The sequence below is a fragment of the Narcine bancroftii genome, chromosome 1, assembly GCF_036971445.1.
Source record: "Narcine bancroftii isolate sNarBan1 chromosome 1, sNarBan1.hap1, whole genome shotgun sequence".
Lineage (NCBI taxonomy): Eukaryota > Metazoa > Chordata > Chondrichthyes > Torpediniformes > Narcinidae > Narcine > Narcine bancroftii.
Window position 1 is genome coordinate 384,234,055 of NC_091469.1, and position 23,713 is coordinate 384,257,767.

The 23,713-nt window shown below is 39.6% G+C and overlaps 1 protein-coding gene across 1 annotated transcript in view; it reads left to right on the plus strand.

Moving 5' to 3' along the window:
* The first annotated feature begins 15,257 nt into the window (after nt 1-15,257).
* LOC138751363 (DOMON domain-containing protein FRRS1L) overlaps nt 15,258-23,713 on the plus strand; it is a 30,734-nt gene continuing 22,278 nt past the window's right edge. The window contains exons 1-2 of the mRNA XM_069913545.1: nt 15,258-15,532; nt 17,235-17,319. Coding sequence (XP_069769646.1) covers nt 15,346-15,532; nt 17,235-17,319 — 272 coding nt within the window. The 5' untranslated portion in view covers nt 15,258-15,345. The remainder of the gene's footprint in view (nt 15,533-17,234; nt 17,320-23,713) is intronic.

Here is a 23,713-nt window from a genome sequence, read left to right on the forward strand (position 1 = left end):
GATTGTGGAGCATCATTTCAAGGAGTTTAATTTAATTCTCAACTTTTACAAGGTCCAGACTTAACCAGTACTTTAATAGGCACCCTGATAAGATTTTGTAAAGAGCCTATTGTGATTGCAGCAGATATTGAAGTGATGTTTCATTAAGTGAAAGAACCATCAGAAGTTCGTGATTTTCTATGATTGTTATGGTGGCCTAATGGGGATTACAGTACAGATATGATTGAATACAGAATGAGATAATTTATTTGGAGCAACTTCATCTCTGGGTTGTGCAAACTTTGCTCTTCATTATCTTCAGCACATTTCCTGAGAGCAATTTAGTTCTCAAACTATAAGCATCATCAGAAATAATTTCTATGTTGATGATTGTCTTACTTCAATGGTTTTGAAAAAATAAGCAATAGATTTTTAACATGAGTTGAAAGAGATCTGTAATAAAGGTTTCTTCCTTACAAAATGGATTAGCAGCAGTCAAAATGTGTTGGCTGTTATTCCTGAGGGAGAAAGAGTAAAAGAAATAAAACATCTTGACTTGGATTGTGACGTTCTACCTGCCGAAAGAATTCTAGGGGTACAATGGTGGGTTCAATCTGATGTTTTCAAATTCAGAATTGTTTTGAAAGAATTACCTTTATCAAGAAGAGGTATTCTTTCGATCATAAGCTCAAAATATGATCCTTTGGGAATATTGACACCGGTAGTATTAATAACCAAGAAAATTCTGTAAGAATTGTTAAGAAGAAAATTTGGATGGGATGAAGCTATACCAGATTCCATCGTACAAGATTGGATGAATTGGATTGAGAATCTTAAAATGCTAGAAAGTTTTAAGTGAACAGATGTTTTAAAGCTACAGACTCTGGAATTGCTACATTTGCTCAGTTACACCATTTTGTTGAGGCATACGAACGTGGTTAAGGTACTGTCAGTTATTTAGTACTGTGAAATAACCAAGAGTGGGTACATTGTAGATTTGTAATGGGAAAAGCCAGAGTGGCTCCATTAAAGCCAGATACCATACATCAAATTGAATTGACTGCCGCTACTATGGCGAGCAAAATGGACACTGTTAAGAAATGAATTACAGATGGAGTTGGCAGATTCTGTGTGTTGGACTGATAGTACACAAGTGTTTAAATATATCAATAACAAAACCATGAGATTTCATACCTTTGTGGCTAACATAATGAGATTGAGAAGGTTTTACATGCTAATCAATGGAAATATGTTAAAAGAGTGGATAATCCAGTTGACACGGCTTCACGAGGATCAAAGGTATGATTGTTTCTGCAAAGAGCTAACACTTAGGTGTTCAGTCCTCAATTTCTTTTGTAATCTCAAGAAGAATGACCTCAAAATCCAGAAGGACTGAAAGAAGTTTCAATGGAATATCTAGAAATCCAAAGCACTAAAGAGAATACTATTCAACTATCTAATGAGAATGATCCAATTATTTGATTAATTTGCTATTATTCCTCATGGTTTAGTTTGAAAAAGTCAGTAGCATGGATTCTTAGATTAAAAACTGTTTTTACATCATCTCAAGAAAGAGAATCTGAAGTCTTTTTAAAATTTTTAAAATTTTTCACACTATGAACCATACTGACCAAAATACACACAAACATTTCCCTCTTGAATATACACAGTGTCATTTTCTCCCCTTTTCCCCCCTCCCCACCCACTCAATGTTCAACCTATATGATACATTAAACCCATTAAACAATGTCATCACACAATGAAAATAAACAAGAAATTTGTGTCTTCTACTTTTACATACTGGGTCAGTTCATTTCGTCTTCTTCTCCTTCTGTCATTTTAGGTGGTGGAGGTCCGCGGTAGGACTTCTCTGTTGTGTTCCATGTACTGTTCCAAATTTGTTTGAATACTGTGAAGTTATTTCTTAAATTATATGTTATTTTTTTCAATGAATACATTTATTCATTTCTATGTACCATTGCTGTATTCTCAGGCTATATCTTCTTATTTCCAGGTTGACATAATACATTTTTTTGCTACAGCTAAGGCTATCATAATAAATCTTTTTTGTGCTCCAACCAAATCGAGTCCAAGTTCTTTACTTCTTATATGACTTAGAAGAAAGATCTCTGGATTTTTTGGTATGTTGCTTTATATGATTTTATTTAATACCTGTTTAGATCGTCCCAAAATGTTTCCACTTTCTCACATGCCCAAATTGCATGTACTGTTGTTCCTGTTTCCTTCTTACAGTGAAAACATCTGTCTGATACTGTTGGGTCCCATTTATTTAACTTTTGGGGTGTGGTGTATAGCCTGTGTAACCAATTATATTGTATCATGCGTAACCTCGAATTTATTGTATTTCTCATAGTTCCGGAGCATAGCTTTTCCCATGTTTCATTCTTTATCTTTATGTTTAGATCTTGTTCCCATTTTTGTTTGGGTTTTCAGCTTGTTTCCTCATTCTCTTTCTCTTGCAGTTTGATGTACATGTTTGTTATAAATCTTTTAATTATCATTGTGTCTGTAATCACATATTCAAAATTGCTTCCTTCTGGTAACTTCAGCCTGCTTCCCAATTTGTCCTTCAAGTAAGACGACTTAGAACATTTGAAAGACTTAACACTAACACTGATAGGAAGGGTAAATTGCATTAAAATGAATATCTTCCCAAGGATACAATACCTATTCCAATCATTACCAATTCACCTAACAGAGAAATTCTTCGAGGAGCTAAAGAAAATAATAAGGAAATTCTTATGGAAAGGGGGGAAACCGAGGATAGCGCTAGATAAATTAACAGAATGGTACAAACAAGGCAGCTTACAGCTACCAAACTTTAAGAATTATTATAGAGCAGCACAATTAAGATACCTATCAGATTTTTATCAAAGAAGGGAAAAACAAGATTGGACCAGATTAGAGCTAGATAAAATAGGGGAGAAGGTACCTGAACTGGTGCAATATAAGAATTCAGCAGTACTGCACCATCTGCTCAACATTTGGAAGAAGATTCACGTAGAAAGGAATAAAACAAATTATCAACTACCAAAATTAATATTGACGCAAAAATCAACTAATCCCTTTCACAATAGATAACCTTTCCTATAGAGAATGGGAGAGAAAAGGGATCAAAAGAATAGAAAATTGTTTTTCGTGAAATGAATTATTATCTTTTGAACAAATGAAGGACAAATATGGTATAACTCAGAGTACAATGTTTGCATACCACCAAGAGAATCTGAAGTCTTGAAAGAGCTGTTACCTAACAGTTAATGAATTGATGAATGCTGAATTGGAGATAATTCGTTTTTGTCAGAAAAAAATGTTTGATAATGAGATATCAAAATTGAAGAAGAATTTGAATGTTAGAAAGGCAAGTCATTTTTCCAAGTTAAATCCTATTTTTGATGTATTGAGAGTAGGAGGAGGATTGGAAAAAGCAAACATGCCAGAAGAAGTGATCATCCAAATAGATTAGCTAAGAAATTTCATATTTCTGAATTGATTGTTCGACATGTATATGAGAAAATAGGTCATGATGGTTGTAATCACAGTATCAGAATTGAACCAGAAATATTTGATACTTGGTGTTTCAACATTGATCAAAAGAATTCTATCAAAATGTGTTAATTGTCGACGTACAAATGCTAAACCTGAACAACAACAAATGGTGGATTTACCACAAGACAGAATTTTGGTTGATGAACCCCCATTTACATAAATGGGAGCTGATTATTTTGGTCCTTTTTAAGTAAAATAAGGAAGAAGTGTTGAAAAACAATATGGAGCTATTTTTACTTGTTTGTGCTTGAGCACAATTCACACTGAAGTAGCGTTATAACTTGATACAGACTCTTTTATCAATGTTCTTCATTTTATCGCCAGTCGTAATTAAGAAAAAGAATTAATGGAGCTAACTTTACAGGAGCTCTACTAGAATTATGAAAAGCAATTCAAAATTGGAATCAATATCAAATTCATGATGCATAACTTAAAAAAAGAAATTAATTAGATATTTAACCCACCCACAGGATCCCATCATGGTGGTGCGTGGGAAAGAATGATTAGATCAATTAAGAAAATTCTTAATTCCATTTTGAATAGTCAAATACTGAATGATGACAATCTTCAGATCGTATTGTGTGAAATTGATTCTATTTTAAATATTCGTCCAATAATGAAAATTCTTGTTGATTCAAATGACATCAAGGTGCTTGCACCAAATCATCTCTTACTTCTTAAATCTAAACCTTTAATACCTCTGGGTCAATTTAATAAAGAAGATATCTATGCAAGATGGAGATGGAAACAAATGCAGTTTATCATGGATTTATTTTGGAAAAGATGGGTTAAAGAATATCTTTCATTATTACAAAAATGGTCTAAAGCTAAATGTAATTTTGTACGTGGAAACATTGTAATTATGGATAATTCTGCACCAAGAAATTCTTGGTTGGTGGGGAGAATTGTGGATACAGTTCTGGATAAAGGTTTTGTTCAGCAAGTGCGGATTAAAACCAAGATGGTTACTTAAATAGACCTATTACTAAAATCTATTTTTTTTTTTACAAGAAGCAGAAAGTTTTGATTTCTAATTTTATACTTTACTATTTCAGATACAAAAGTAAATATGTTATTATTATGTATTAGTTATTAATGTCTATTATAATAATTATGGACTGAAATGAAAAGGTTAAAACCTTGTGTTTTTAGTTAATTTTGTGACTATCCCTTTAAGAAAGATTGTTGTTTGTAGTGTTATCATAGTTATTATGACATTATATGTCATAATATCTGGGCATAAGGGGAGCTTGCTCTCATTCTTTGAAGAACCATGAAGGAGGCGTAAGCATTGAAGTACTTTTGAGTTCATCTTATTTCATTTTAATCATAATTTTGGTTTAACCATTTAAAGAAGAATATCATTATCATTATACAGTATGCTTTATTTACTCAAGTTATGAAAATCTTGATGTAAAGTTATGCAAAATGTTTATCCATTTATATCAATGAATTAAAGCTATTTACAGCTGCATCAACAGAGTTTGATTTATTGGATTAATAAGATAGTAATTTGGAATATCGTTGCTTACATTTCTGTGAAGATGACATGTTTTGAAATTGGGAAATACGAGAGATTTGGAAAGTGTTATCTACACTAAGGTCCAAAGCTTCACTGCAGAGGCCGGCATCTCATGACTGTTCCACATCACGCAATTCCCAGAGGCAGAGGGGTAACAGATCATCTGGTCATTAACTCCCACTCGCACCTTGTAGGGGTAGAAGAGCATACTGAAGATGGCAGTGAACCACCTTAATTCCTGAATGACCCTTCAGAGTGGGTTCCCAATGTCATGGAACCTGGCAGCGTTGGACCCAGCAAAGTCAGAGGAAATGGAGCTAACAGAGGATTTGGGGTAATTGTGGGTACAGAAGCCATAGGGGCCTTTGAAAAGGGTGGGGGGGGGAAGGTTGTAGTGAGTGGACTGGGAAACATGGTGAGTTGTGTTACTGGGGGAACTGGGAATAACATGCCTGAACACTCAACGACTAACCCAGAGTGAGTTTGTCCTGCTTCACAGGATGGCCCATCAGTGAGTGCTGGCAGCACCGACAATGGTACTGATAAGCAGTGGGGGTTTCTTCTACATCTTCCTCAGAGTGGTCTATGAGTACACCAGCAGAGTAAACACATCAGACTGGTGGATTTGCATGAGGATCCCTACCTGTGCTGCTGAAGGATTACCTTTGATACGTATGAGAGACACCATTGAGGGAAATTGTACAACTCCTTGGGTTTTGTTGCCTGTTTTGGGAGAGGCCTGGAAACTGGTCCCCATTCAACTTCGCCCCACAGCATATGAACAGCATTAAAATATTTTGAACCCAGTGACCCTCAATGGGGTGGATGTTTTAAGGGCTGGTATTTCCCTGCATAACAATTTGGCCAACTCCAGTCCAGACTCTCTGAGTGATTTCCCCAGACAGTGGACAAGGAAATTTTATGCAGACAGTATGATCAGCACTGGTCCAATCAATCGGTGAGACAATGAATGCGAGCAGGAATGATGATGCCAACAACTGATGGCTCAGCAAAGATGGGTGCTGCCAGAACTCACTGGTTATGTGGCCACTTGGCCTACTCGTGCCTGCCCAAGGAATGGTATGGCTTCAGCTACGTATCCCATGCATTCACCACCTTGACAACCTGGGGTAGCATCCATCCTAGAGTAGGAGGCATGGAACGAGGGTGATTACTGAGGTGAAGAGGTTCTGGATGGTGACCTTTCCCCAGTATGGCATTGCCTGATTATCCCAAGAGATGATACATATGACTACCGTGATGGAGATGCTGGCTGTATGACATACTGAAGATGAAATGACTCAATTATCATCCAAAATGGTGGTTTTTTGGATGGTGACCTTAAAAATACAAAGATTGGCATTGGACTACATGCTCATCTCCAAAAGGTAGTGTTATTGATAAGAAGTGCTGTACTTACATTCCAGACAAATCGGGGAATATCACTCGCTTGGGAGACCACATAGGAGAGTCAGTGAGCAAAATTAAATGAGCCAGGGTCCTGTTCCTTGAGCACGATACACCATAGTGTGACTGATAGCCTTTTGGAGCAGTAGGAAGTTGGTGGGCTACTGTACTGCATTGGGCAACAACCATCATGATTCTATTCTGTTGTGTGTGTAAGTTGATAGGGAACCCTCAGGTAGAATGTCACAATGTTTTAGCCTTCAAGGGGTGGAATAGAGAGTCTCCCTATTGGTCAGGCAGGAAAAGAGATCAAAGATCACTGTCCTGTCATTGAATGCCAGACCCATCCATAATTGGTCATCAGGAGTCGCATGAATAAGTACCTAGGTCAGCTCCAGCTATTCTCTTTCTCCTTTGACCTCTCACTGAGGTAACTACCTGAGCCATTCCAGACTGGGCATTGCAACACCAGTGTGGGAGAATTAACTAATTGTCAGGTAAATAGATTGGACTGTGCTCTCTTTCACATGCACCTCAAAGGGAACCATTGAGAGTCATCAATTTAATTTTTAAATAACTTCTGTAAGTTGAATTCCGTACCTGCTTGTTGGGGGAGGGTGGTAGGTATGATTTGTTTTAACCCTCTGTAGTTGTTTGTTTGTAGTTAACATAGCAAAATTGATTTGCATGCAGGTGCACGCATGTTTCCTGTTGCACATTTGTTCCTCAAAAATAAAGTTCACTTGTCCAGGGCTGTCACTCTTTGAACCCTTCAAACTTGTTCCCCACCACACGTTTAGAAACATTCCAAGCACTATCTGCCAGTCTGATAGGAAGCAGAGCAAAATTGTTACACTTTGTCTGCCTTAGTTGCATTTTTATACTACTCACCCTTCATTTTATGGAAATTAATTATGTTAATGTGAGAATGTAAGTTTTAAAATGTTGACCGGGATGGAGAAACTGTATTCCATTCTTTTTTTAATTCAACAAAGTTGGGGCTGATAATGAAATCATTTGGCAAAACAGAAACAGACCACAGTATTAACTTTTGGGTAAGGGACATGACCCTGGTTAATGAATGAATTTTAAGAAACTTGTACTTGTATGGTGAAAATTTGTTTGAATGTTCTGGGAAAACCAGAAGTTTGTTTGTATAAATATGTGACTTGTAAGCCACGGGGCAGACTCTCTTGTAGTAGGATTAGTTGTTTTGTAGCAATGCTTCTTGCTGTAACAGTGTTCTCATGCTTTGCAAACCATAATAAAGTACGGTGCTTTGAACCATAGTTGTATTTGTTTGTTACTTAAGATCCACTTGAACATTTGACGTAGTTGGCAGGATCCCAAACAGGAACTCGGAACAAGTTTGGGCTAAATAAGTGGCCAGGCCAGCATTGGGGAAACAGAGGGCAATAGGGCCCACAAGGTAAATTTACCTTGATCTCCCTCCAACAATCCCCTGGTGACATGATCCCTCAGCCGAGGTTGACCTGATTGAATTGACATGATCTGAGATCAGACCTGAGGCAGGAAGAGAATCAAATTGGATGAAGTTAATGATTTTATGTGTTAATTGGTAAATTAGGGATAAATGGTCAGTGAGTTTTGAGTGTTCGGTAAATTGCATTAAGAAGTATGGAATAGTCTTTAATTAAAAGTGGAGAAGATTCTCCAGTGCAGATAATGTGTGACAAATATTCAGATACAGAGAGAAAGATAAAATTAAGTGAAGCGCTGACTAAACATTTGGGTTAAAGTATAGCCCATGGTTGGGGTAAAAAGAAGCCATATGAGCAGTGTGCAAAAAGATCATAGTATCAAGTAGAATCAAACTGGAAAGATAAAGAAAGGATGGTCCATGCTAGCAGGAAAAATCACTGTGGGATCCCAACCCTATGTTTGGTTTACCAATGTTCTTTGAGGAAAGAAGCTTCCCATCCTAACCTTCTTGTTCCATCAGAGATTTATAAGATCCCCTTTGCCCCTCCAACAAGATGGTTTGACAGACATGGAAGCAGTACGTACTTTCCAGAGGGACACCTCTGAAAGGGAGCACCAACAGTGGACCGAATGGTTTGCACCCTCTGCCCCACCGCCAATTTGTGGATGACACCAGCAGGTCAGGTTTACCATTGTTAATTGGTAGAAATTTACCACAGTTAATCAATTATGTACATACTTGTATCCACCTTGACAGGGAGGGAATGGTTAATTTTTTTTACAAACTCAGTTGCACCCAAAATTCCATAAGACTGCCAAGAGGAGGGCAAAAGCATGCCTTATTTGTGAGGAGCACAATGCTGGTAAGTGAACCCTATGTTCCACCCCATGTCCCTTGCCAAGGGGACCATTTTGTTTTGCAACTTGATTTTATTCACATGTGTGACAGATTGTTATTTTTATTGTATATAGGTATGTTTTAAAGGATATCGATTGTGGCAGGTTTTTTTTTAAGTGTAGGTTGCATACAAACACTTCAAAACCGATCTCATTTAAAATGCCAGAGCTCTGCTCAAGCCAGACAATCCAAGCTTTGGGTGCCTTTGCAAAAACTTTGAAGAATGGCTATAAGGACTTCACAAGAAGGTTTTAATTAGACATGCTGTGGAGTAATGGATTATTGTTTTGGAAAGCAACAGATGAATGAACTCAGAAGATTGGGTCCAGTGCCGCAGTCTGAGTGCAGTTTGCTGTTCTAAGAGGGTCATGTGGTTTTTCTCAGAGAGAGAGAGAGAGAAAGAGAAAATTCAGTTCTACAGTTCAGCAGCAGCAGCTGGGACTGGAACAGGACAAGCTGGGAAGCTTGTGGAAAAACCCTATTTTGAAGACTGGTTATGAGTTCTTAGTTCAGTCTGGTCAAAGCCCTTGTGGTCCATAGAAGAGGCGATGGCTAGCTGTATAATGTTTCCCTTGAAATAAGGGAAACAAAAAGGAACTCTGTGGTGATCTGAAAGAAAGAGGTTATCATTTGGAAAACCCTGATGGGGCAAATTTCTTCAGCAAGACACTGATATGGCTGATTGGAAGGAATCAGTTGTTGATGTCCAACGAGCAACAAATCTCTCTCTGAAAGCCAACAAGAACCTTCCTGAGCGGTAACCATTTACCTTTACAAGCACCAAATCCTGATGAAATTCATAAATGTTAAATTCTGTGCACAGTATAAGAACTGCCTGCAACCAGTAAACTTGGAGGAATGAGAAGTGAAATTGGATTGTGAATTAAATAACTTTTCTGAACTTGTATACACATTACATACACATGCACTTAGAATTAGAAGGGAGTTGTTAGGTTAAGTTAATAGTATAAGTTAAAGTTTGATCCTGTTTTCATGTTTAAAGATAATTAAAAGTAACTTTTGTTTAAGTAACCATTTGTCTTGGTGACTTTCTATTGCTGCTGGGTTTTGGGGTCCTCTGGGTTCATAATACATGCCATGTGTACATTGCTGTAAATATTGTTTGGGAATTGTAGATGTGTTTAGTAGGTGGATTGAAGTTATACCTACCATCAATAATCCTGCATTGACTGTCATAAATTGTTAGGAGAAATGATCCTGCATTATGCACTGCCTGAAATGTTCGGACAATGGTCTGCACTTTGTTGCAAAAATAAATGATGAATTATGGCAAGTGTTGGCAACTGATCAGTAGTTCTACTGCTTCTACTACCCACAAGCAGCTGAAATAGTAGAATGTGCAAATGGAACTTTAAAATTGAAATTGGCTAAATTAACAGAGGAAACCGGGCTGAATTGGCTAAAATTGGCATTATTCCTGGCATTATTTCAGATGCAGATTACTCCGCAAACCAAGCCCTGATTATCAGCTGCAGGGATAATCTATGGACGACCACTGAAGACCCCTTGGAGATCTGAGTCCAATACACCAGTTAAAAATTGATTTACACATAGAACCATAGAACATTACAGCACAGAAAAAAGGCCCTTCAGCTCTTCCAGTCTAAGCCAAACTGTTATTCTGCCTGGTCCAGACCCCTCCATACCCCTCCCATCCATATCCCTGTCCAAATTTTTTGTAAATGTTAAAATTGAGCCCTCAACCACACTCCCACCACTCTCTGTTTGAAGTTCCCCCTAAACTTTTCTCCTTTCACCCTTAACCTAAGTCCTCTGGTTTGTATCTCACCTAACCTCAATGGAGAAAGCCTCCCTACATTTACTCTGTCTAAACCTCTCAAAATTTTGTATACCTCTATTAAATCTGCACTTATTTTTCTGTGGTCCAGGGAATAAAGTCTTAACCAGTTTAATCTTTCACTGTAACTCAGTTCCTGAAGTCCCTGCAACATCCTAGTAAATAGTCTCTGCACTTTTCAATTTTATTGATACCTGTAGCTTTCCTGTAGTTAGATGACAAAATTCCAAATTTGGCCTCACCAATGTCTTTTTCAACTTCATCATAGCATCCCAACTCCTATACTCAATATGTTGGGAGAAGACATGGGTAAATATTTACAACTAAATAAATCTTTACAAGTTTTGGATTCACAAGTACGTAAGTGCATCATCCAAAGACATTTGTTACAAGGAGAAGAGTGATGACTATGTATTGATTAAGAATTGGTGATGGAAGAAATTGGGGACATGCTAGGAAGGATCATTCTAAGTTTTTTTTAACAATCCCATCTGCAGTAAAGCTTGAAAGGCATCCAAGGTATATCCATCTGACAGACTGTAAGAATGGGGCAAGAGCAAACATAGGCGGAGGTTGAATAAGAACAATGAATTTATTATTGTGTTTTTGACCATTGCCCTGCCCATTAGCACTTTACAAGCTGATTTGCTCACATATCCCTATCCATTATGATGGGAGGAATTACCTTGTGACCAGTACCATACTCCATTTGAGAATGTGTATCAGAATAGAACACCCATTGCTTTCTGCTTGAAACTCACTGGTACGAACAAGGTACATAACAAAGTAGTGTACCAAACACTAGGGGGCACTATTGGGAATGCACAAAAATTGTGTATGCCACAGATACCTTGAACCTTATCACCTTTGTCTACAACTACCTGCCCCTGTAAGATCATACTCCTACACCTTCAACCCTGGTTATTGCATATATTCGTACAAGTGACCTGCTCAAGGGACAACTCTGTTGGGAATGACATCAGGAAGGAGGCATTTCAATTGGAATTTGCACATGCATATATACACTGTTAGATATATTTTTTTGCATTAGTTATATCTGACTCCTCAAAAATTAAAAAATATTGAACCCTATCTTATCAGTTTTGTGTTTTAGATGAGGATGAGAGGGTAGATCATTTTTGCATTCTACTTGGCAGTGTCCTAAAGTTAAACATTTCTGGGTGGAAGTTGGAAATTTTTTGCAACAAATAACAGGGATTAAGTTCCCACAGGATCAGATGCTATTTTTGTTGGGTAATATTAGGGTTATAAGACCTAAACTGAAATTAACTATGTATTAAACTGAATTTGTACAAATTGCTTCAGTAGTTTCTAGGAAGTGTATAGCAACAACTTGGAAATCAGACAGAGGCTTAGGGATGGAGAAGATGGCATGTGGAACTTCGTAACTGCATTCCACTTGAGAATATCACTTAGTTTACAAAATTAATATCATGTATTTTGGAAAATATGGTGCCCATATTGCAAAATATAGGTATGAATGTTTAACACTCTCTGAAGACCTCATTTATTGGTAACCTCCAGTGTTGCATTTTATTCCCTTGATATTCTTGTCCTTTTTTCAATCTTCTTTCTTTTCCTTGTTCGGGGGTGGGGGGGGGGTTGTATACCACATGTATAATTTTTGAAAGTTTTTAATTGAATTAAATATATTTACTGTTGTGGTTTAAAATTTGTAAATATTAAAAAAAACACTTGCAACCACTGCTGTTAATCAATTTTATCAGTTTTAAGTGGATATGAAGACCACCCTGGTGTAAAATCTTTGACCGAGTTTGACAACAGTAGCTGACCCATACAACAGCCTAACAGAACTTATTTCATTTGTGGCTACAAGACCTACTCCTGGTTACTAGTAAACTTGACAGGGTCATGCTACATTGGGTGTGTTATCTCTTATACCCAATCATGCCACAGTTGGATGACCATTCAGCCTGGCACACAGAACCAAATATAGAATTTCCATAGTGGAGAAAATCTGTATGATCTTGTTCCCCTTCAAGGGTATAGCATTGAATGAACTTATCCGCCTCGCTTCAGTCTTGGAACAGCTGGCCAATTACACGGCTTGTGGGTTCCAGGCCACAGGGGATGTGATGAGGCAGTCTGTTGAAATGTTTGCCATGAGAACAGTGGCAATTCAGAATCAGCTGGCATTGGACTTTCTGCTTGCTGACTGTGAGGGTACGTGGTATTATAGGTTAGGAATGTCATAGGTTTATCCCCAACAGCTTTGAGAATATTACTGACTTAGTAGAGCACATGAAACAAAATGTAGATGATTTAAAGAAAATTGGGCATGACATGCATAATTATTACACTGATCCTATCGGGCAATGGTTTGGTACACTGGTTTGACAAAGGACTCATCATTTTATTAGCTGATTTTCTTTTAATAACACTTCTGTGTTACTTAGCCAAACTTGCTTTTCACCAGCTCACTTGTATTCAGGCATCTCAAAATCAAAGTTGGTTTGCTTTAATTTGTGAGTTACATCCTTTAAAAGATTAAACAGATATATTAAATCAGATTTCCGTGTCACAAGTGCATGTTATCTGGTGTGGGGTAAGTTAGAACGTAGACCAAAAAATATAGAAGTTGTAAACTGCTGATCAAACTAAGCCAATATCACAGTAAGTCAACAGACTAACAGAAATCAAGTTACCTTAAGTGCAGAATTAAATATCCAGAAGGCTGCAATGTGCCCAGATAGAAGATAAGGTGCTGTTCCTCAAGCTTGCACTGCGCCTCAGTTTAACAATACACGATGCCATCGACCAACAGATACTGTTGCAATGAGGATGAACACAACTCCCATTCACTTTTTGACCAGATAACCTTATCCCCTCCCCCACATTCTCCATGCAGATGAACGAGCTTCTATTGTTTCCTTCCTAATCTTGAGGTTCTCTTCTCACAGCCTGACCTGCTCTGTGATTCCCAAATGTTTTCTCGTGAGAAGGTAGATTTTAAAATCTAATGAAAATGCAAGTTTTAAATGGAAAATTCATTTAAAATTGAGGCTTGAACTGAAAAGTGGTGGGCTGTAACCTTGGTACTTATTCCTTTCTTGTTACAAACTTGGAAACTGATAAGAAGCTCCTTGTTTGGTAGTATTGTAAAACTTACAGATGAATTTATAAGGAGCAATCCCTGCAAATCTTCCAGAAACTGGAGATAAGAGATTATAAAAACAAGGGATTTTGTGAGCCATGAGGCAGGCAGTCAATCTCTGATTTCAGATTTATTGTCAGAGTACGCACATGGCATCACATACAACCATGAGATTCTTCTTCCTGTGGGCCAGGTAGAATGACCACTTATGGGTAGCACAAAAAGATGTACACTATTTACACATGTAAACAATAAAGAAATGTAAACAAACTGTGCAACACAGAGAGGAAAAGAAAACAATAAAGTGTAAAAGTCGTTAAATGAGTCCCTGATTGAGTTTATTGTTGAGGACTCCATGGTGGAGGGGTAGCAGCTGTACCTGAACCTGGTATACCTCTTTCCTGATGGTAGCAGCAAGAAGAAAGTATATGTTTGGGTGGTGTGGATCCTTTGTGGTAAGGTAGCAGCTGTTCGAGCTCCTTGCAAGGATGAAGGTGAATAAAGTTTATATTTGCAGCTGTATTCGTGTTTGTTTTCAAACAAAAGGTCCACTTTAACACTTGTTACCGCTACGTTTTCACATGAATACCTGTTCACAGGTATTCACTTTATCACTTTGTTAACAAGTATTGGTCTTCTTTTGTTCATCCCCTTCTGGCGATTCTACTCAAGCCACGTGACCACACGTGGCCATCCAGAAACAGCAGCACAAAAGCCCCTTCCTGTGCTGAAATTTTGTTCTACCAATTAAAGGTATATTTTGATTTATTTTTAAAAAGGCATGACATTAAAATACTTTGCTAGAATTGAATGCTCCGAGGCATTTCTTTTCACTTGTGACATCCATTGATTGAATTGAACTGCAGGTTGCGGCCGTCCTTGCGAGAGGGGCCAAATATTTATCTCATGGTCGTTTTTAATGTTTGATTTCATGGTGGCGCGTATTCACTCGCAGAGATGAGTCTGAAACAGAAATATTACCAGAGCCGTGATGTTGCTACAATTACCTTTAGTCACCACCAGCAAGGGTCCCGACCGAAACTTTTGGTGCATTTTTCTCCTCCCTTCATCTTCCTTTTGCACGTCCGAGAAACGGGCCGGGCGAAGCCACTGACCCACACCCACGCTGAACCCCGGAATCCCGAGTGTCCAGCAGTAGGCAATCAAACTGACCCAAATAGAGGCACAAGATGCTGGAATCTGGAGCTAAACCCCCGCCCGCTGGAGGAAACAGTGGGTCGAGCAGCATCCGTGGAGGTGCTGAGTTTTGGTCTTTGTTGCATTAAGATCATTGCTCCAATTTAAGCCCCACGCACTTTCATAGCTCACAATGGGTTTCGGGTCGAGTGGCCTGGTTCGGCCTCGAAGCTACAGTGCTGAGAGACGATGTTAACGGGTCCCGCCGCGGTCCGAGGGGAGGAGGAAGCGGTCGCTGTCACATCCCGGCCTCAACAATGCGCGTGCGCGGCAGCCGGCTCTGGGTCTGTGAAGCCAAACCATGGAGTGTTCATAATAAACGTCAACCTGGCCGCGTTTGCTCATCGCATCGACGTTGGTTGCGCCCCGGTGTTACCATGTCGGCGATATTGGCCCTCGCCGTCTCTCTGCTCGCCTGTGCCGGTGCAGCCGAGGAAGCCCCCCGGGGAGAGGAGGAGAACGGCAGGGCGGCCTTGGAGGAGTCCAGCGCCGCCGACAAGCACCAAGAGTCCTACAGCACGTTTGCGGCGGAATTGCTGGAGCCGCGCTACTGGGGGGAGGAAGGTAGGTACAGTCGGTTCATTCTCACGAGGAAGAAAATCTAATTAGAAATGTGCATATTATCCGTGTATTTCGCAGCTCTCTTTCGCCAGGTTTGACCCGTACTCTATTTCAGCACCAAGGCAAGTGGAATTGTCCTCCATCACCGTTTACTGCTCCGTCCCAGCTGCTTACTCGAGGGGGCTTTTTGGCAACATTTTCATTTTGGTCACGTTGAGTTTGATGCCTCTGTGTCATTAATTACCACTTGCATATGGATTTAACATTGCTCTTCTCTAAACGCGGGGCTTGTCAATATATCACTGCAGGTTTACATAAGATGAAAAAAATGTTGCCTACATTTGTAATAACAAATGTGAAAATATGGATAATTAACCAACTGGTAGTCGCAGTGGGGCGAGGCCCATGAAGTGAGTGATTGCCACAGTTCTCATTCACTGCTATCTAAATCAATTTTAGTTAATCGTTTCACATCGGAAATGGAAGCAAGAGTAGGCCAGTTGCCTGCTCCCCCCCCCCCCCCCCCCGTCTTTCAGGATCTTTTGACCTCGGCGCCACTTTCCGAAATTAACCCCATTTTCCTATTCCGTTAATAACGAAACATCTATTAATCTCACTCTACAAGATGTCGATTACTGTAATCCTTGGAGAGTGCTGGGTGTACTAAGCACTCTATAAGTCTAACATTTGCTCAATCTTTTATTTTATCCCAGTTATTCCCTTCACAGACTGACGCGAGGCTGTTACTTGCTGTACCTCTAAATAAAGACAAAGATGTCATGCTGAGGCTTTATAGAGTGAGCAGTTTTGGGCTCCATATCTGAGGAAGGACGTGCTGGTGTTTGTGAGGGTTCAGAGGAGGTTAAGTGAATAGGGTTGAGAGGGTTAACATTTAAGGAGAATTTGGTGGGTCTGGGGCTATACTTGATGGAGTTTAGAAGGATGAAGGGTAGGGGTGGGAAACCCAAAAACTTATCAAATATTGAAGAGGCAGATATAGTGGATGTGGAAAAGCTCTTTCTGGTAGTGGGAGAGGATAGGATCAGAGGACACAGACTCAAAATAAAAGAATGACCCTTTAGAACAGGGATGAAGGGCCAGAGGGTGGTGAATCTGTGGAATTCACTGACACAAGTCTGTTGGGTTGTTGAGATCTTGATTATTAAGGGCATCAAAGGTTATGGGGAGAATAAGGTTGAAAGGAAAAATATTTCAGCCATGATTTGAAATGGTAGAGAAGATTCAATGGACTGAATGGCCTAATTCTACTGCTAAATCTTAGTGTTTTTAAGTGGAGTTAGTCACAGGACCCGTACATTTCCTTCCAACACTTTCTTCTTTCTCTCCTTATATCTTAGCTGAAAATACAGATAATTTAGCAGCATTCAATAATGTAACCTATGATGGGGACGTTAGTTTTATAATTTCAAAGCAAATTGAAAGAAGAATGTTTTTAGGAATCGGTATATTTACTATAATTTCAAATTGACCATTGATTTTTTTTTGATTGTATAAATGTCCATTGTTAAATTTTAGAGCTAATAAATACATGTACAATTATAACTTGCTTCATGATCATGAGATGAAGTTAGGTAATTTATAATTCTCAGACAAAAATAATTCGGGGTAGACTCAAAATTTGTTGTCAAATGTGCAATTTTTGTAAAAAGTCATAATGGTAGCAGCTTGTATTTTTATGTTGTAGGTTTTGCTTTCCCATCCCCTCCTCCAGTGGATCCTTTTGCAAAAATACGCGTAGATGATTGTGGAAAAACTAAAGGCTGCTTTAGGTGGGTACAAGAAATTCATGTTAATTTTGTAAATAATGATCATGTCTTTCTCTCTCATTCCAGCTGCCTCTGAAATGCCTCCACGATAATTTCCTCATCTTGTTTCTTTTGCTTTCCTGCTATTCGCAAATACATTTCTAAAATAAATACATGGCATCGAAGTCATAGAGCCACGAGAAGGGAACATGGGTACAAGTGTTTAGCATAACAAAAATTCCAAACAAATGTTTTGTTATGATCTACTGTACCAACATTCTTTTCTCATCATACATGTAAAGCTACCATTTATCAGAATTCAGCAATAGCCAAAGGTTCTCATAACAGAAACTATTAATTCCTTCAAAACCTACTAATAGCTACAATAATTTTTGCTGCAACTCCTTCATTGCTGCAGATCAGCAACACCTTTGGATGCTGCTGAAGGGAATGACCTGTCTGGGCAAGGCAACAGCCAGATCAACAGCACTGTGGTCAGCCCTGAACCTCCAAAGGGAAGTAGAGTGATAGTCAACGGTGGGGACTCCATAGCGAGGGGAACAGATAGGAGATCCTGCAGCTGCAAAAGTGTGTTACCTCCTGGGTGCTTGGGTCCAGGATGTCTCCAAGAGGTTGCAGAATGTTCTTAAAGGGGAGGGTGAGCAGTCAGATGCTGTGGTACATATTGGTACCAGTGACATAGGCAGGAGTGAGGTAGAGGTCCTGTAAAGTAAGTTTGGTGGGGGGGGGGGGGGGTTGGGAAAGAGGCTGAGGAGTAGGATTTCCATGGTGGAAATCTCTGGATTACCTCTAGTGCTACGAGCTAGGGAAAGTCAGAGCAAGAAGATAGTGCAGTCAAAAGAGATGGGGCAGAGTTTCAAGTTCTTGAATCATTTGGAACCTTTCTGGGAAAGGGCTGACCGGTACATGGGGTGGGTTGCACCTGAAGTGGAGGGGAACCAATATCCTGGCAGGGAGGTTTTAAAATGCCTTTGGTGTGGGTTTAAACTTGATTTTCAGGGTGGTGGGAACCAGAGTGAAGAGGCAGTCGATGCACAAGTAGAAGGCAAATAGGGAGATTGTGTGGAAGGACAGGCAAATAGGGAGATTGTGTGGAAGGACAGGCAAATAGGGAGATTGTGTAGAAGGACAGGCAAATAGGGAGATTGTGTGGAAGGACAGGCAAATAGGGAGATTGTGTGGAAGGACAGACAGATGGGGCAAAATTGCACCCATGTTGACGAGAACAATGCAACTGGGATGCAGTTTTTTTTTTAAAGTAACAAACACAGAGCTAAAGATTTTATATTTAAATGCATGCAGAAGAAATAAAGTGGATGACCTTGTGGTGCAGCTACACAGGCAAGTACGATGTTGTGGCCATCACGGAGTCATGGCTGAAGGATGGATGTCATTGGGAGTTTAATGCCCAAGGATACACAGTGTATCAAAAGGATAGGCAGGTGAGCAGAGGGGTTGGCATGGCTCTGTTAGTAAGAAATAACATTTAATCATTAGAAAGAGGTGACATTGGATCAGAAAATATTAGAATAATTGTGGGTTGGGTTAAGAAAGGACAAGGATAAAAGGACATTATTGGCAATTATATGTGGACCTCCAAACAGTAACTGGATGTGGGCAATAAATTATAACAGCAAATAGAAAAAGCATGTCAGAAGGGCAATGTTATGGTAGTTATGGGAGATTTTAACATGCAAGTAGATTGGGAAAATCAGGTTGGGACTGGATCTCAAGGAAGAATTTGTGGAATACCTATGAGAAAACTTTTTAGAGCAGCTTGTTGATGAGCTAACTAGGGGATTGGCTATACTGTATTGGGTGTTTTGTAATGCTCCAGAGGTGATAGAGAGCTGAGAGTATAGCAACCATTAGGGGGAAGCTATCACAATATCATTGCATTCGATTTGTTATTTACAAGGAGAAACAAAGGTCAGATGAGTCAGTATTTAAGTGGAGTGAAGGGAATTGCAGTGACGTAAGAGAGGAGCTGGTCAAAGTAGAATGGAACAGAGCACTAGCAGGGAAGATGGCAGAGCAGCAATGGGTGGAGTTTTTGGAAGAAATGAGGAAGGTGCAAGATAAACATGTACCAAAAAAAGAGGAAATATTCAAATGGAAAATGTCACAGCTGTGGGTGACCAGGGAAAGTCAAAGGCAACGTAAAAGCAAAAGAGAGGGCATATAAGGAAGCAAAAATTAGTGGGAAGAAAGAAGTTTGGGATTTTTTTTAAAATATTGCAGAAGCTAACATAAAACTCATAAGGAGGGAAAAGAAATATGAAAGTAGACTATTAAATAATACCAACGAGGATATCAAAGAATATTTTTCATTAGTCTTTACTGTGGAAGATATTGGCAGTGTGCTGGATGTTGAAGGGTATCAGGGAAGGGAATTGAGTGTAGTTTCTATTTCAAGGGGAAGGTGCTCTGAAAGCTGAATGGTCGAAGGGTAGATAAATCTCTCAGACCAGATGGCTTGCACCACCCTCGAGTTCTGAAAGAAGAAGCAGTAGAAATTATGGAGCCATTGGTAATGATCTTTCAGAAATCAATAGATTCTGGTATGGTCCCAGAGGACTGGAAAATTGCAGATGTCACCCTTCTTGACACTATTCAAGAAGGGGGAGGGGGGGAAATTACAGACTGGTCAGCATGAGTTGATTGTCAAGGATGAGGTTACAGAGTATTTGGAGGCACATGACAAAATAGGCCAAAGCCAGCATGGTTTACTTAGGGAAAAATCTTGCTTGACAAACCTTTTGGAATTATTTGAAGTGGCAAACAGGTTATATAAAGGAGATGCAGAGGATATGTATTTGGATATTCAGAAAACCTTTGATAAGGTGCCACACATAAGGTAAGAGCCATAAGAACTATACTTGTATGGGAAGAACACTGGCTGATTGGCAGGGATATAGGGATTATATTCTGATTGGTTGCTAGTGGTGTTCCAAAGGGGTTGGTGTTAGGGGTTACTTCTTTTTATGTGGTATATTAATGATTTAGATTAGGAAATGAATAGCTTTGTGTCCAAGTTTGTAGATTAATAGAAGGTAGGTGGAGGAGCAGGGAGTACTGAAGAATCAGGGAGGCTGCAGAAGGACTTAGACAGATTACGAGAATGGGCAGAGAAGTGGCAAATGCAATACAATGTCCAAAGGTGTATGGTCATACACTTTTTAGAAGAAATAAATAGGCAGAATATTTTTTTAAATGAGGAGAACATTGAAAATTCCAAAATTCAAAGCATTCTCAGAGTTGTCCTGCAGGATATTCTAGTTTGACCAGCTCCTCTCTTACGCCACTGCAATTCCATTCACTCCACTGATGGTAAACTTCCAGATTGAGTTAGTGGTGAAGAAGGCAAATGCAATGCTGGCATTCATTTCAAGAGGGACAAAATATAAGAATAGGGATGTGATGCCAAGGCTTTATAAGGCTTTTGAGACCTCCCTTGGAGTACTGTGAGCAGTTTTGGGCTCATTTAACAAAGGATGTGCTGATGCTGGAGAAAGTTCAGAGGAGGTTTACTCTCCTGTGCCATCTGGAACACAAAGCATGGAAGGCAGAGAAGATCCACAGAGAGCTGTGTGACACTGGCAGGCCAAGGTCCAGGGGCAAGGGATCAAAGCTATCACAGACCACAAGACAATGGTGTGAGTCAAAGACAATGACGTCCCTGTCCACACAGACTGCACACATTCTATGTATGTTTAGATGAGAAGAACAGGCTAATGTCAAAGGAAGCTCCATGCCCTCCTGATGAATGGGCATGGTTGAGGTGAGGAGAAACCTATCCAAGGTGAACTCGCATAAGGCAGTGGGATCAGACAACATACCACCTTGGGTACTGAAGGACTGTGCAGAACAACTATGGAGGACCGCTTGAACATCTTCAACACATCACTGCAGCAGTCCATCATCCCCTCTGGTTTCAAGACAGTCACTATCAACCCGGAACCTAAGAGGGTGACAGTAACAAGCCTCAATGACAACCGCCCCATGGCACTGACTCCATCATTATGCTTTGAGCCACTGCCACTGGACAAAGACACTGACCCCATTTCAATTCACCTACAGATGGAATTGTCTAACAAATGATGCTATAGCCTTGTCTCTCTGCTCCATCCTGACCCACCTGGGCAGTGACACCTCATATGTCAGGCTGCTGTTCATTGACTTCAGTTCATCATTTAATACGATAATTTCCCAGAGGCTGGTGGGGAAGCTGTCCTCTCTGGGACTCAACACCCCTCTGCAACTGGATTCTGGACTTCCTAATGGAAAGACCACAGGTCAGCAATGAAATGTTGAGCACTGTCACACTGAGCATTGGTGTACTTTAGGGTTGTATGCTCACCCTGCTCTTGTTCATGCTACTGACCCATGATTGCAATGCCAGATCCAGCTCCAACAGAGTCATCAAGTTTGCAGACAATGCGACAGTAGTTGGCCTCCAGCAACAATGATGAATCATATTATAGAGAAGAGGTGGAAAATCTCTTGATATGGTGCATGAATAACAATCTGAGTCTCAATGTGGAGAAGACAAAGGAGATAATTGTGAACTTCAGGAAGCGCAGGAACAACTACTCTCCACTACACATTAATATCTGAATGATGGAGAGAGTATAGTGGACTTTGGAGATCCTTGGAGTCTACTTATGAAGTGACCTATCCTGGACACACAACATCTCCTCACTTGTCAGGAATGTGCAATAGCGATGGATTTCCTGAGAAGACTGAAGTGGGCAAGGCTACCAGCCATCATCTTGTCAACTTTCTACAAGAGTTCTATTGAGAGCTTCTTGGCCGGTTCCTGTAGAGAAATGGATAGGAGGCCAATCCACATGAAAAAGGCAGGGAGGATCATTGTGGTCTCCTTATTGCACCCCCCCCCCAAAAAAAAACTGATGTGATCTACTGGGATCTTGGGAACTTTGTTTGAAGAAGGCGTGCAAAATTATTGAGGACTCCTACCACCCTACACACAGAATCTTTCAGCTACTCCCGTTGGGAAGAAGATACAAGAGTTTCCGAGCCATCACTACCAGGCTGAAAAACAGTTTACTCCCATGGGCAGTGAAGCTGCTGAAGAACTGAATGAACTGTACATACAAACTCTCTGAGACTCTACGGTTTATTAAACAAAACTTTAATTTTTATATATGTATGTACGTACTGCATATGCACTATTTGTCTGCATGTGTGTTATGACAGGGTGTGTATTTGCACGTTTTACACCGAGGACTGGAGAACACTGTTTTGACAGATTGTACTTGTTCAATTGGATGATAATAAACTTGGAATGGAACAAGGATGATTCCTTGAATAAAAGGTTTATCATATGACTAACATTTGACAGCTCTGGGCCTGTACTGTTTGGAATTTAAGAGAAACATATCGACTGTAGAAGATGTTTCTCATGGTAAGAGAATCTAGGACAAGAGGAAACAACTTCAAGATTGAAGAACATCACTTAGAACAGAGTTGCAGAGGAATTTATTTGGCCAGAGGGTGGTAAATTTGTAGAATTTATTGCCACAGGGGGGTTGTTGACAGCATCATTTGGTGTATTTAAGGTAGAGACTGATAGGTTTTTGATTAGCCAGGGCATCAATGCTTATGGGGAGAAGGCTGGGCAGTGGAACTGAGAGGAAAAATGTATCAGCTCATGATTAAATGGTGGGGCAGACTCGATGGATTGAATAGCACATGTCTTGTGTTATTTTTGGTCTTATTTCAAAGCAAAAGAAAACAAGACACTGGAAGAATTCAGCGAGTCAAGCAACATTCATGGAAGTTAAGTCAATATTTTGAGTCAAGACCCTGCATTACAACTAAGGGGAGGAAATGTTGCCATTATATATTGCAATGTATACTGGTAATCGTTCCTCTTCCTTGTCAGTATGGTTCTTGGCCAAAAATATTAACATCCACCTGTTGCATCAGCAAATGCTGCTTGACCCACTGAGTGATTTTTGTTTTTTTTTTCCCCTTTGTTCCAGATTCCAAAACCTGGCATTCCTTTTATCAACCAACATCTCAAAGGAGTTGTGATCTCATGGTTACATCTCCACAAACTTTGATATTGAATTCTAATGTTCTGGTTCACCTCAAGACTACATTTTTTTCCTGTTCTATAACTCACTCTTTCTTGTTGAATGGTGGTTGACAAGGCAAACTGAGCAACAATTAGCCATTTGTGTTAAAGTTGTGAGTTTATTAAGTACAAATTATGAATAAACTGTCAACTTTAACCCAATTGGTTGTTGCTCATTTGCCTTGTCCAAGAATCAGCATCTCATATTAGCTCAGCCATATTTTTTCTTTGGATCACTTCACCTTGTAGTAATATTTTACATTCCAAATTTTAAATTTGGACATGCAGCACAGT